The following is a 12,574-nucleotide window of genomic DNA, read 5'->3' as shown; positions in this document are numbered from 1 at the left end:
TTACTACTGACACTTACTATTTTGCTGTATTTGATCTGAAAGTACTTTGTCTCCGGTGGAATAACATGGAAATTTATAACTTCGCTTGAAATATTCAGAAGTTTCTGCAGAACAAAATAAGCAGGGTTTTTTTTCTGCCTTTCATTTTAAGAACAAACATCTATGTTTTAAAATCTTAAAGTGACAGTCTAACTGTAATGAATTCGAAGTGCTATCTAGTGAGCTTTGGAAAATAGTTCCTTGACCGATCATTTCCTTCAGTATTGTTCTTATGGGTTTTCTCCCCCTTTGTGTTTGCAAATGAAAAGATATTCAGAAAGTGATCAAAAGACAGTGGCCGCATTTCTATATTATGCTTACACTACGGTTTAGAGACACCTTCATGAGCAGGAAGGAGCAACAGCAAGCTTAGAGCTGACACACCACTTGCTGCCCTGGTCCAAGGAGAAGCTCTGGCAGCATTTTCACTTCCCTTGAATCTTGCCTTGTGTCTAAGGATGGGGGAGAAATCTATTTTCAAATGGATTTAGACATAGATTTTCACGGTTCTGACCAGTCGAGTTCAATTCCTAATGAATCACCTCTTGCATCAAATGCTGGCTTATGTCCCAGCCACTTTTACACTATATTACATAAAATATGCAAGAATTGTTTGAAGCTTCAGAGGAACCAGGGTGGAGAATTCACTTCCTGTCAAAATTAAGGAGCAAGACGGGAGTTAGAAAAAAATAAATCTGTGTGGATAGGCTTGACATAGAGATTTTCCCCTAGCTGTGTTGTCTAACCCAAGGAATTGTAGTTTACCGCCAGCTGCAACTAGTTTAAACAAGCCAGCTTAATAAACCATGATTTTGAATCTGACAATGGCTTGCTCTAAACCATGGTCCCTTCTATGGATGGCATGACAATTCGAGATCCAGTGAAACAAAAAGCAGATGCTACCAAAGTCCTTTTCCCAACTGTACAGGAGGGGGAGGGGGGAGGATAAGAATGTCCAAGTCCAAGATGCTCTGTGGCTCCGTACTGCTCATGCACATCTTGAGACTAAACCATGGTTTAGCGTGATGAGCATAGGTGGCCAGTGGGCAATTCCAGGTGTAATTATTTCATTTCAGCCCGCTACCTAACAACACCATTATTACTTACCAGTACTTGCTGGTGGTGTTGTTCCATTATATACCCTCCAAAGTGCATGATGGCAGGTTTAGCCTGTATGACATCATTTCTTAGAAGCTTTCTAAATATCTCTGAAAAGAGAAGAAAAAAAGAATGAAAGAAATCAGAAGCAATAATTGGTATACTGAGTCAGATCAGCTGGATCAGAGCTCAATTAAAATGAGCGGTGACTAATGCGTTCCATTTGTTTTAATGAGGCTTAGCTGTGATTAGCTTAGGTAGAACGGTGCCACAGTCTAATCAGTCTACCTTCTTTGTTGAAAAAGCTATCAGGGACCCGCTCCCAACCTGCCCATTGCTATCAGCCTCACCACACTAACCCAGATGTTGTATTTTTGTAAGTCTCCTTGCTTCCTGCCTGGGCTAAGTGGGCAAAGGATTTAGCAGCCATTCTGCCTGCATAGCAGCAGTGTATCTCTGGATTGCTTGGCCAACCAGTCAACTTCATTAGGAGCAAGACTGAAGGTCTTTCAGGTGACCTATTTGTTGAGCATTCAGGGAGATTAGATAACCTTGGTTTATTTAATAAGCGTTTGCTCTGATTTGTTCGCAAGGAAGTGGCATTGTATCAAAGCAAGTATTACCCCACCCCCTCCACTATCCAATGTACTGCCCCATCTCTTAGCTTCTTCCAATAAGTCTAAACTTTTAGAAGGGTGGTTTTTGTGTGCAAGACCTCCCAATCAACTATAACAGCACAACCTGGATTTCTTGGTAATGAACCTCGCACCCCACCGAAAACAGTTAACATTTGGAAGCACTCAAAGGCCTTCAAAAACCTATAAACCAAGAAGTCCCGCCTGCATAAGTATATCCAGTCACCTACTGGATTCCACAAGGCGATTGGGGACATCAGTTGCTTCCTTAGTATCATCCACCAGGCTGTCCAAAAGAAGAGATTGCAGTTTCTCAGGGGTTTCTTTGGTGTTGCTGAACTCTTCGGAACAGGCTGATTTCACCACTTCCATCTTCTTGTGGTTAATACAACTTCTCAGGCATCAAAATGATCATTCCCTGTAATCAAATGCAAAGATATAGTAGTACATATGAAAATCCTACATGCACAAAGACACTTGTTGTGCCAATTCCTAGTCGAAAGTTCAATTCCTGCTGCCATGGATGACACTGTTACACAGCTTGCCGAGCATTTCCAAGGAATCCCCCCCCCCCTTTTAAAAACCAACAAATGCTTTATAAATAGGATATTAGATTCATTCATAACGGCCATAACAACATGCAAATAACTCCACTAATTATACAAACCTACCTGCCCACGTATATCTATGTAATTATTTTATGGCAGGAGAAAAACCCAACCATTTTTAATGACACTTCCTTGTTTAGTTGCCTGAAGGCAGTGGCGTAGCGTGGGGGGTGCAGGGGGGGGGCGGCCGCACCGGGCGCAACATCTGGGGGTTAGGGTTAGGGGGTGCAAATCCACGGGTTAGGGGGCGCAAATCCACGGGTTAGGGGGTGCAAATTACTTGCCTTGCCCCGGGTGCTGACAACCCACGCTACGCCACTGCCTGAAGGTGATTCTCATGTGGCATACACAACAAGCAGGGGGCTTTTTACAAATCTGTTCTATAATCCTTCCTCCCCCAAACTCACTCATCTGGAAACAGGGTAGACACTGAAGGATATGTCTCAGTTCCCTCAGCAACAGGTTTGTAGAACAAAGTTTAGTGGGGGGCGGAGGAAGGCTTAAACCTTAATAGGAGGCTGAAATCTAGACCCTGTCAGATTATTACATCTCTACTCAGAGATCTGCAATGGCTACTGGTTTGTTACCAGGCCAAATTCAAGGTGCTGCTATTAGTAAAAAAAATCCCTTAACAACCTGGAGCCAGTTTACTTGGAGGACTGCCTCACCAGTGCTATTGTCCGAAAATGAGAGAGGGATGGTGGTGCTGGAACTCACCATGAACACCTCCCACGTTTTCTCAGAACGGCAATGGCACCCACCTGAGAAGTGCCAGAACTGAGTTCTGGCAAGTTTTGGCTGGGAAAAAGCCCTGGCCCCCCCTCCCTGTATGTGCCTGCTTCAATCTATGGAACTGGCATTTTTACAAGTTCCATATGACATGACAATAGGCACCTTTGCTGTTATTAATTCCTACTAAATACATTTCTGTTTAGGGAAGCCTACCCAGAAATGTAAACTTGATGTTTATTTAAATAAGTAATTCTGGGAGGAATTCAACGTAGCACTAACCAGACTGCTGTCAACGCAAACATTTCTGCTTGCCTGATGGAACAAACGGCTCTCTCTTTCCCTGCTGTGCTGTTATTGGGGTTCTCCCAACCCCCCCCCCCAGCCAACTTGGGGCGCACAGGGGGAGGAAAGCGAGGAAAGCCCTACTGAGTCAACAAAGTCCTTGTGCAGGCTTCTGCTAGCAGGACTTGTTAGCTGAATCCAGCCCCTTGTTTTAGAATGCATATTTTTTTTAAAACCTGATGATTTCTTCCTATACATACATAAAATGTAGAGCTGCCATTGTGCAGCTCCCATTGGAGTACTGGTAGCACCTCACCACAATCCTGGATTTGCATGAAGTCAGGAAAGGGGATGCGGGGAAAAGAGAAGGCAGTTTACCAAATTAACAGACCTAATAAGAAATCACTCAAAAGAAAGATTAAGGATAGGATGTCTTTATAAATAGCATGGAAAAAGAAGGCTTCCAGAGCATCACTTGGCTTAGCGTAGACTAAACCCTACTGGCAATCAGAACGTTTCTCCAAGACTTACCATCTAAATACAGTTATCTGTAAAAAAATTTGATTTACTAAGTACGTTCATGGATAGCAGGAAGTCATGATTCGAATTAAGGAGTCAAGCCAAAGCTGTGTAAAGGCTTGTACTCCCTATGTAGAAGTTAATTTGAAAATATTTGTTTTTTGAAGTTAGTTTTTTTTTATTCTTTTTCTGTTTCTTTTCATTTTATTTGTGTATAATGGATGTATCTATGAGTGTTTGCAAAGAAATAAATGTATCTATGAGTGTTTGTTTAAAGAAATAAGAGAGAGAGAGAGAGAGAGAGAGAGAAGGCAGTTTGCACCACAGCAGTGGCCCTAGGACAGGAGAAGGGAGGTAACAGTGAGAGGGGGGAAGTGGTGGTTTAAAACAATGGCAGAAGTTTGAGTAAAGCAGGGTTAGATGGAAATTGTGGTTTTAAACAACAACAGTTTTGAATGAAGTACTATGGAATATTTGAAGGGGTTGCAAAAGGAGGGAGCAAGAGGCATGGGAATGAGGTTGAAGATGAAAGCAGGGGCATGAAAGGGTCTGAAGAATAGGAGACGGTGGATGCTTCATAGCTGGGGAAAATGTAGAAAGGGTGCTTAGGACTTGGGATGAGAGGGAGGAAGAAGATTCAGGAGTTTCTCATGGTATAGGCATGAAAACAGGAGTGCAAAGCAGGGCTGCAGAACAGAAGGGAGAAGTGTGCTTCAGAAATGGGTGAAAAGCAAGTTTAGTAGTTGCATGGGGAGGAATCTCTGGTGGGTTAAATGTGGTGGACTGGCAAGGGGAGCACAGCCCCTAGTTATTTATATTTAGGAAAAACAATTAGGCCAATTTATTTTTAATCTCTGATTTTATCAGTATTCTTAAATGTTTGTTTGTTTTCATGTGGACCGCTTAGAGGTTTTCATGTTTAAGCAGTATATAAATCCGGTTAAATAAAAAATAAATAAATCAGTATCACAAGGGGGATACCAATATTCTCTCACTAATTGTTTCGGAGTAACTGCTGCTCACACTAATCTTCTCCATACTCAGTGATACCAAAGCACACTGCCCTTGAACTCTCCTTATAAGTAAGTAAGTGCTTAGCCCTTTCTATGGTTTAGGTTAAAATCCTTTTGACAGGATTTTGACAGGATCAAGTCCCACTGATCAAAGCTAGACTTACTTCTGAGTAAATGTTGTACTGTACTTAGAATCCCAAGGAAAACAAATGCCCTTTCTGACAGCTTTGTTTATTTATTTTGTTTTAATATTGAAAAGCCAGAACTGAAAACGAGAACTGTGTTTGTCTTCCAAATAGAGCAAAGGCCATTTCTCAGCAAACAATCTGACACATCAGACACACAAATTAAGGCTTCATCACAGAAATCCAAATAGTAATGTTAATTATAATGGCCAAACTTCATTAACTTTAAGAACCTCATAATGGCTCAAATGCTTTAGAGTAAGTCAACAATCCATAATTCTGCCACATAAAAGGATCACAATTCAGATATACTCTTATGCTTAAGAAACAGGTCCTGACCAAACAAATGTAATGTACAGAAAGTTTATTTCCATCCATCTCAGAATGTTCCAGGAAAGGAACATGAGCTGCTCTCAAGGTCCATCTGATTATTTTTTTAGAGTATGATAAATTAATCTCCTCGGGCAATCTTTTAAAAATATCTTAATTTTTCCAACTTCCTCTTCATTTGTTAGACATTAATATGTGGAGTTATAGTAACGGCATTTCAATTCCCTGCTTTAAATAAATTTAGAATGAGTTGTTTACTTCATGAAGACAATTACAAAAGGCAGCAGCAGCAGCTAAGAGGAATTGCAGGTCCAGTTGAAGTAAGCAGAGATATCTAAATGTAAATAGAGCCTAGGGCTTGCCACAGAAAATTAAGCAATAAACTTCATCTGTTGGACGTCTGTCTCAGCCAACCCCTTCATGACATCGCAAAACCAGGTGAAGCCTTGGAACAGAAAGGGAGAGAAGAGGAGCAATTTTTTTGGGTGGAATTACATGTTATTCTGAGGACTTTTTCCCCAGCCGAAACTTGCCAGAACTCAGTTCTGGCACCTCTCAGGTGGGTGCCATTGCTATTATAAGAGAACAAGGGAGGCATTCATGGTGAGTTCTGGCACCTCTTTTTCTAGAAAAATAGCACTGGCTATACTCGACATAAAGTGGACACTGAAACAGCATCCCACTTTCAAATTGGCCCGCCCCGCCCCATAATGCTTACCCCGTATCTTGATGATACTGTCACACATTCCTGAGCCGTACTACATAAATGATGGCTGCAGCCAGATGGAGAATGAGGCCAGCAATACTACCCAAACTGAGGGAGAGGGGAGATGAACTGCTGCTTTTGGTGCCAACCCTGTGCTATGTGTTTCTTGCACAACACAGCTTCCTCACCTATCTATTCTAAAATAGGTTGTATGTGCCATATTGGAACATACTGTTTATGGTGGGAAATAAATAGAGAACAATGTACTTTAAAAAATAAAATGTGTGAGAACTTGTGCCTAGGACTCGGAAGACCTGGGTTCAAATTCCCAACCAGCCATGAAGGTCTCTGGATGAGTTTGGGCCAGACACTCCAGCTCAGCTCAACCTCCCTTTGTATAGTGGGATCTCAAGAGAACATGGACTCTTAAAAAAATACAAGGATGGGACAAACTTCCACAGGTATTTCTAGAAGAGTGATAGCCAAACATTTGGGCAAGCACACTAAGTCCACACTATGTAGTATTACAACTCCAGTCTACACCACCTCAGTGCATATAAAATTCTCCTTGTATCCAGAGGCAGGTGTATCTTTGGCTAGTAGCAGGGCAGCACTGAAGAGAAAGGAACAATAGCAGGCCATTATCTAAGGCCACAGGACCTCTTTCTCAAGCACCCTTGTTGAAGTGCACCACCAACACCCCTGGCCCCTTATGGCACCAATGCCACAGGTTGGTCACCAGTACTCGACAATCTGCTGCCTGAAGCAGTAGACATGTATGACCCTCAAACTAACAGTTGCGCCATGTTAGCAACAACTGGGTGTTGTCTGCAGTTGCTCATGTAGAAACTCACTACAAGCCGAGTTAGTGGTTAAGGAGGCCGATGAGGCCTGAGCCTGCACAGAGAAGCAACCCAATTCTCCAGGAGCTAAAAAGGACCACATGCCAAATATGCAATGGGCAGTAGGATACCAAGGGCCATTTATGGGGGTGGCTTTAGGTTCCTTAAAAGCAAAACATCTAAGGGGGTGGCAGGGTGGCACTGGAGGCATAAATGACTGTGGGAAACTGGTGTCATCAGTGGATCAAATCCCTCAGTTATGTTGAATTAAATTAAAAAGTTTTAATTGGATTCTGAAGAAGCACGCAATTAATTGTTCCTGTTCTAAATTTTATGATGCGGCTTATGCAAACCGTTATTTTGAATAATGCCTTTTAAGAGGACACTATGAATGAGTTTGTGGAACTAAAGGGGGTGGGAAGCAGCCTGAAAAAAGTTTGGGAACCATTGCATTGCAAGATGGGGAAATAGTTGCAATGATAATAATAACAACAACAATAACAACAACAAACCCACACCCTCGTCCGCTGCCTCACGCAGGGGAGTTTCTGCTCTGACAATGAATCCCCGGGCAAACAACAGCCTGCTGCGCTTGCAACCTGCCGGGCCCCCAGTGTAAACCTACCAGCCCTTCCCTGGCTCTTCTGGGCTCAAGGAGGGACCTACCGTGCGTGCGGGTCACTCCACGCAGCCCAGGGCCAGCCGGGGGAGCCGGGTAGGTAGTGGGGGGCTGCGCGGGGAAGGGGCATGGGGAAGGCGAGGGGAGCAAAAAGAAGGCGGCGGCACCCGCCCTTCCCCTCCGCACGGAGCTTGTCCCTCCACCTCCGTTGCTAAGCCGGTCGCCAAGTCGCCGTTCCGAGGCACTCCGCACGCTGTGGACCGTGCCATTCTCGGCCGGGGGGGGAAGCGAGGAAGGGAAGCCCGCCAGGCAGCAGGAGGCTTTTCTGTCTTCCCCACAGGTTTATGCTTCAAGCTGGGGCTTTAGGTTCCTTAAAAGCAAAGCAAAACAAAACAAAAAACCTCGTGCTTGCTACCTCGGAAAGGGTTTTCAAGACAGAGGGGGCTGTACCATTAGTTTGAGCAGGTTAGTGAAGTGAGTTTGGAAGGGAGGATGATTTCTCCTCCGGCGCTTGTACTGTACTTTTGGAAGCTGCTTTTAACGAAAGGGCTGGTGTCGTGCGTTGCTTTAATTATTGGTATGGTTTCAATAGATTAATTCTTTCCATGGCTAATTGCTTTTAATGTTTTTTTTTTTGGTATGTTTTTAGCAGTACACTTATTGTTATCTGTAAATTGCCTTCCAGCATGTTAGTGGCTTTATTTACCGGGCTTAATTTGAACTGACTAGCAGCCGCTCTCTGGGGTTTGGGGCAGAAGTCTTTTCCCTGTCCGACCTGGAGGTGCTGGGGATTGAACCTGCGTCTTTGTGCGTGCAAAGCAGATGCTGTCCCAATGGGCTGTGGCCCTTCTTCCGTCCGAGGTGAAAGGCCAGGTCCATGCTCATCTGCAGCAGTAATAGTAGTATTCATTCCTTATATTCCAGGGTTGCCTCTGCGATTCAAAACCAATTCCAGACTCTAACTCTTGGACAGTACGGAACTAGATAGATCAATGGTCTGATTTGGCATATGGTAGCTTTTGATGCTTCCAGGCATATCAGCCGCCAGCATCTGCACACCTAGGATTAGAAGGCAAAACAGGGGTTTCCAGGGTTGGTCAGATTATATCCCCCCCACCCCTATTTTAGACATTAATTATTGCAAGTATTGTAGCTCCAGGGACCCTGGAAGCTTGTCAGAGCTTCTCTGGTGATTGGTAAGAATTGTAGGGAGTTTTCCATGCAATACAGCTTGCCCATCAATCCCAATTTCCCTCTGCAACCTTTTCCTGATATATAAGAGGTTGTTCCGTTGATGAAGGGTGGTGGAGAAGGCCCAGCTGGCCCCAGAATCCTTTGCAACATGCAGCAGATCCACAGCAGACCCTCAGGGTTTGACTGATGTAAAAAGCATTCATTGAAGGCATAAGGTTTGCAAAACCACTGCACTAGAAGAAAACAAACATGCACCTTTAAAAGTTATGTGCAACAGTCCCCCACCTTGCTTCTGCATGTAACTGTGAGATGATAAGCAGTGCCTTAGCTGCATGTTATATCAATGCCGGATTTATGTATAAGGTAAACAAATTATAGCATAGGGCCCCCAAAAAAATTTACAGGGGGGGGAAACCTGGATGTACATTTCCAAAATTTAAGATAAAAAACAAATAGAATAAAACCTACATACAGCAACAGTGTTTTGTGTGGTGTAGGCTCCTATGATGTAAGTAATCAACACAAAAAACAGCAACAATTTGTTGTTGGCAAAGGACAGCTGGACATATAAAGGGCTCCATTACCTTCAGTAGCTCAGGGCCTCATCAAACCTAAATCCGGCCCTGTGTTATAAGCATGACCTGGAAGTTCAAAACAAGCAAGAGGAAGGCGTCTTGCTCCCTGTAGTATCTGACGATGACCTTACAACCTGAAGGTGGAACTGCTGCCTCATATGCCAGCTTATAACAGAAACACTTCTATTATGATGCATCCTTGCCTTTGCCAAGGGGATGTGGCTGGTGCTTAATAGCCAGCCATAGCAATCCCAAGCAAACAAAAGTCTCATTATTTTGTTAGTAGACTACCTGTCTAATTCAAAAATGAAACACAAATGAGAAAGTTAAGAAAAAGGGCAATGAAAGGTAACGGGAAAGGAACTGTGTTGCAGCAGGACATTGTAATGGTGAAGATACAAGCAGGCAAAGCAGGTTAAAATTCTGCCAATGGAGACGGAATCTGTTGTCCTGTTCCTTCTCTCAAATACTTGATCTCTGGAATTTCCCAAAGAGCTTCATGGCTGGGGGTCGGGAGGAGAGAATGGTCTTGTATTCAGGTCTGGCTTAAGTGTGCTTCCTATTTAGGCACCTGGTTGGCCACTGTGAGAAGAGGAGGCTGGACTAGATAGGCCATTGGCCCAGTCCAGGGAGCTCTTGTTAAATTCTTTTGCTAAATGCAGGGCAAACGTTGCAGAAAGGTGAAGCGTCATTGACCACATCACTAGCTGTCTCCTGAACTATTCCTCTGCACCAGATGGAGCAAAGGTACTTTGCCAATATGGATGTGAAACTTTGATGCACCAGTTGTATTTTGCAAGGCAGAAGAATTGCCACAAACTAGGCCTTTAAAACGTTGGGGGGACAACAGGGATTTTACAGGGCTAGCTCTTCCATTGGGCAGAACTGGGCAGCTGCCTCATATGCTAAGGCATGCAGAGTGGACAGAGTGTTGTGTAAGCCAGACAGCTTGCCCTGTGCCTTCTAAGCTAGTCTGCTGCCCTGAGGTGCAGTAAAGAATGCTGTCCTGTTTAAATTAGTCCAACTGGTTAGCTTTTCAATATGGAATCGGGGTGATGGAAATCACCATCTTGTCCTTTGCGTGACACGTCAAAATGTTTTGGGCTGGCCAGACAGGGAAATTGCTGGATCACAGTAGTTCTGCGGTTTACTAATGTCGTTCTGGATTCTTCAGAATATCTGAGGGAGCAAATCATCTCAGTACCTACAGATGTTGATAATATTAGCCCAAAGTATATTTAATATGGTCTTGTAGCATTATAAGAAAAATAATGCTTCTAATTTAATTCTACATTAGCCTTTCCTTTTTTTTCTTTTGCATTTGTTGTATTGCTGCCCAGTGATTAACATTTTGTGGCAGATCAAATATCAGAAATGCAGGCAGGTAAAACATTCTAGAGTGCAATATCCCCTTCCTGGACATAGCTAGCCTTTTTTAAATGGGCTACTTGCTTGCAATTAAAAAAAGGATATGACATATACAGTGGTACCTCGGGCTAAGTACTTAATTCGTTCCGGAGGTCTGTTCTTAACCTGAAACTGTTCTTAACCTGAAGCACCACTTTAGCTAATGGGGGCCTCCTGCTGCTGCCGCGCCGCTGGAGCACAATTTCTGTTCTCATCCTGAAGCAAAGTTCTTAACCCGAGTTACTATTTCTGGGTTAGCGGAGTCTGTAACCTGAAGCATATGTAACCTGAAGCGTATGTAACCCGAGGTACCACTGTACCAAATATAATCAGTGCAAGCCAGCAGTAAGACGCGACAAGATCAGGGACTCAGATCTGTAGTCAAATTTCACACTTGATAATAAGCATGTGTGTTCAAGAGTTGGAGGCATGAAATGCATAATCTGTATATGTTTGATTTTGGTCGAGGGCTCTGAAATGTTTTTACCAGGTTATAACTCTGCCCTCCCCCCAAAAGTCAATAATACAAGGATGCAGTTTTGTGCACCATTACTTAGATGTGTAAGTCTTGAATAAATGTGATTAGGCATGGGCTGCACCTGTGGCAGCTGTTGCCCTACTTTTTACACTAGATCAATATAGTTGTCGCCATATGTAGCTTCCAGGGAGTACTTGCATCCCTGCCCACATGTGTGTGAACAATGAATCATATTCCATATACCCACCCACTGAAGCTTGCTCCTACTAAAGCTCCGCAGGAGTGGAGCTTTCATTTCCATTGAAGTTAGTCTCTCTCCATCAGTTTTCCTTTGTGCTCTCCGGTCATCATTCCAGGCAGACATTAGCAGAGCCGTTTTGGTCAGCTTGAATCCCATTGTGCAAAGCTCTCCCCCCACCCCATCCCACTAGAGTTTTTTTCTGTGTGCTCACCTGCTTCCTTCCAGTCTCCAGGATATTAAATTCTCTTCCCCCCCCCCTTGGCTCCTGTGACATCTGTGCCAGAACTTTTCTTGCTGCCCTTACCGTGGGAACGTAAAAGATTGACCTTTCCTTGCTCAAGTGCAGCGATAACAATGAGTAATGAAAGGGGGCACGGGTGACGAAGATATCTGGGACATGGACTGCAGAGTTGCCTGCAGTGCAAGGTGTGTGTCAAGCATCCTGCTTCAAAGAAGCACCGAGAGCCCTCCTGGGACTCAGTAACAGAAGCAACAGCAGTGGCGAAAGATGAGGCGAGCTCAGGAGCCCAAGGAAACAGACTGAGAGAACCTGCTGAGGATTGCCCATTGAAATGACTTCTGATCCTGCACCCGGGAGATGAAAGAGACAGACAACAGCTGAACATGTGGACCATCGTAATAATAATCCTTTCCTCTTCGACACTAACTGTAAGTAACCAAAGAGCCTTGTATTATTGTTTTGCTGCAAACGCACACAAGAGCCCATCCACTGAAAAGGGAAAGGGGGAGAAATTTGTGAGAGCCTGGTTGATGCACTAAGGCTATGATCCTATATATATATACATACGATTCTGCGAGAGTAAGCCCTACTGAACACCAAGGCATTTTTCTTATTGAATAAACAAAGCACTGTGGGATAAAGCTGGAAAAATTCTGAGCTTCATTCCCCAAGGAGAGGACATGAAACTCCCTAAAAACTTGTATGTCCCATACAAAACATTCTGATGCATCAGCAAAGCAGTGAGAGGATAGGAAAAGTGTGCTTTAGAAGAGAGATTAGAGTTTAGTTTTTTTAGGGGAGCATATTCACACTGGCAGCTTCAATTTAGG

General features: G+C 43.7%; 2 protein-coding genes across 7 annotated transcripts in view; one reads left to right on the top strand and one right to left on the bottom strand.

Moving 5' to 3' along the window:
- CFAP221 (cilia and flagella associated protein 221) overlaps positions 1–7,985 on the bottom strand; it is a 31,801-nt gene extending 23,816 nt beyond the window's left edge. The window contains exons 1-4 of one of the 2 annotated variants that reach the window (XM_083407856.1): positions 7,656–7,985; positions 2,003–2,190; positions 1,147–1,247; positions 18–104 (exon numbers count right to left, since the gene is read on the bottom strand). In XM_083407856.1, the coding sequence (XP_083263982.1) occupies positions 18–104; positions 1,147–1,247; positions 2,003–2,144 (330 nt within the window). In that variant the 5' untranslated portion in view covers positions 2,145–2,190; positions 7,656–7,985. Of the gene's footprint in view, positions 1–17; positions 105–1,146; positions 1,248–2,002; positions 2,191–7,614 lie in introns of both variants that reach the window. The other variant, XM_083407857.1, reaches the window with a different exon arrangement.
- A 2,898-nt stretch (positions 7,986–10,883) lies between these two features.
- The window catches only part of SCTR (secretin receptor), a 28,705-nt gene continuing 27,014 nt past the window's right edge, over positions 10,884–12,574 (top strand). For 4 of the 5 annotated variants that reach the window (XM_083411253.1, XM_083411251.1, XM_083411252.1 and 1 more), the window contains exon 1: positions 10,884–12,172. In XM_083411253.1, the coding sequence (XP_083267379.1) occupies positions 12,128–12,172 (45 nt within the window). In that variant the 5' untranslated portion in view covers positions 10,884–12,127. The remainder of the gene's footprint in view (positions 12,173–12,574) is intronic. The other variant, XM_083411250.1, reaches the window with a different exon arrangement.

Source organism: Podarcis tiliguerta, assembly GCF_965153285.1.
Source record: "Podarcis tiliguerta genome assembly, chromosome: 1".
NCBI lineage: Eukaryota > Metazoa > Chordata > Lepidosauria > Squamata > Lacertidae > Podarcis > Podarcis tiliguerta.
The sequence above is the reverse complement of the archived record's forward strand: the minus strand, read 5'-3'. Positions and strand labels throughout refer to the sequence as shown.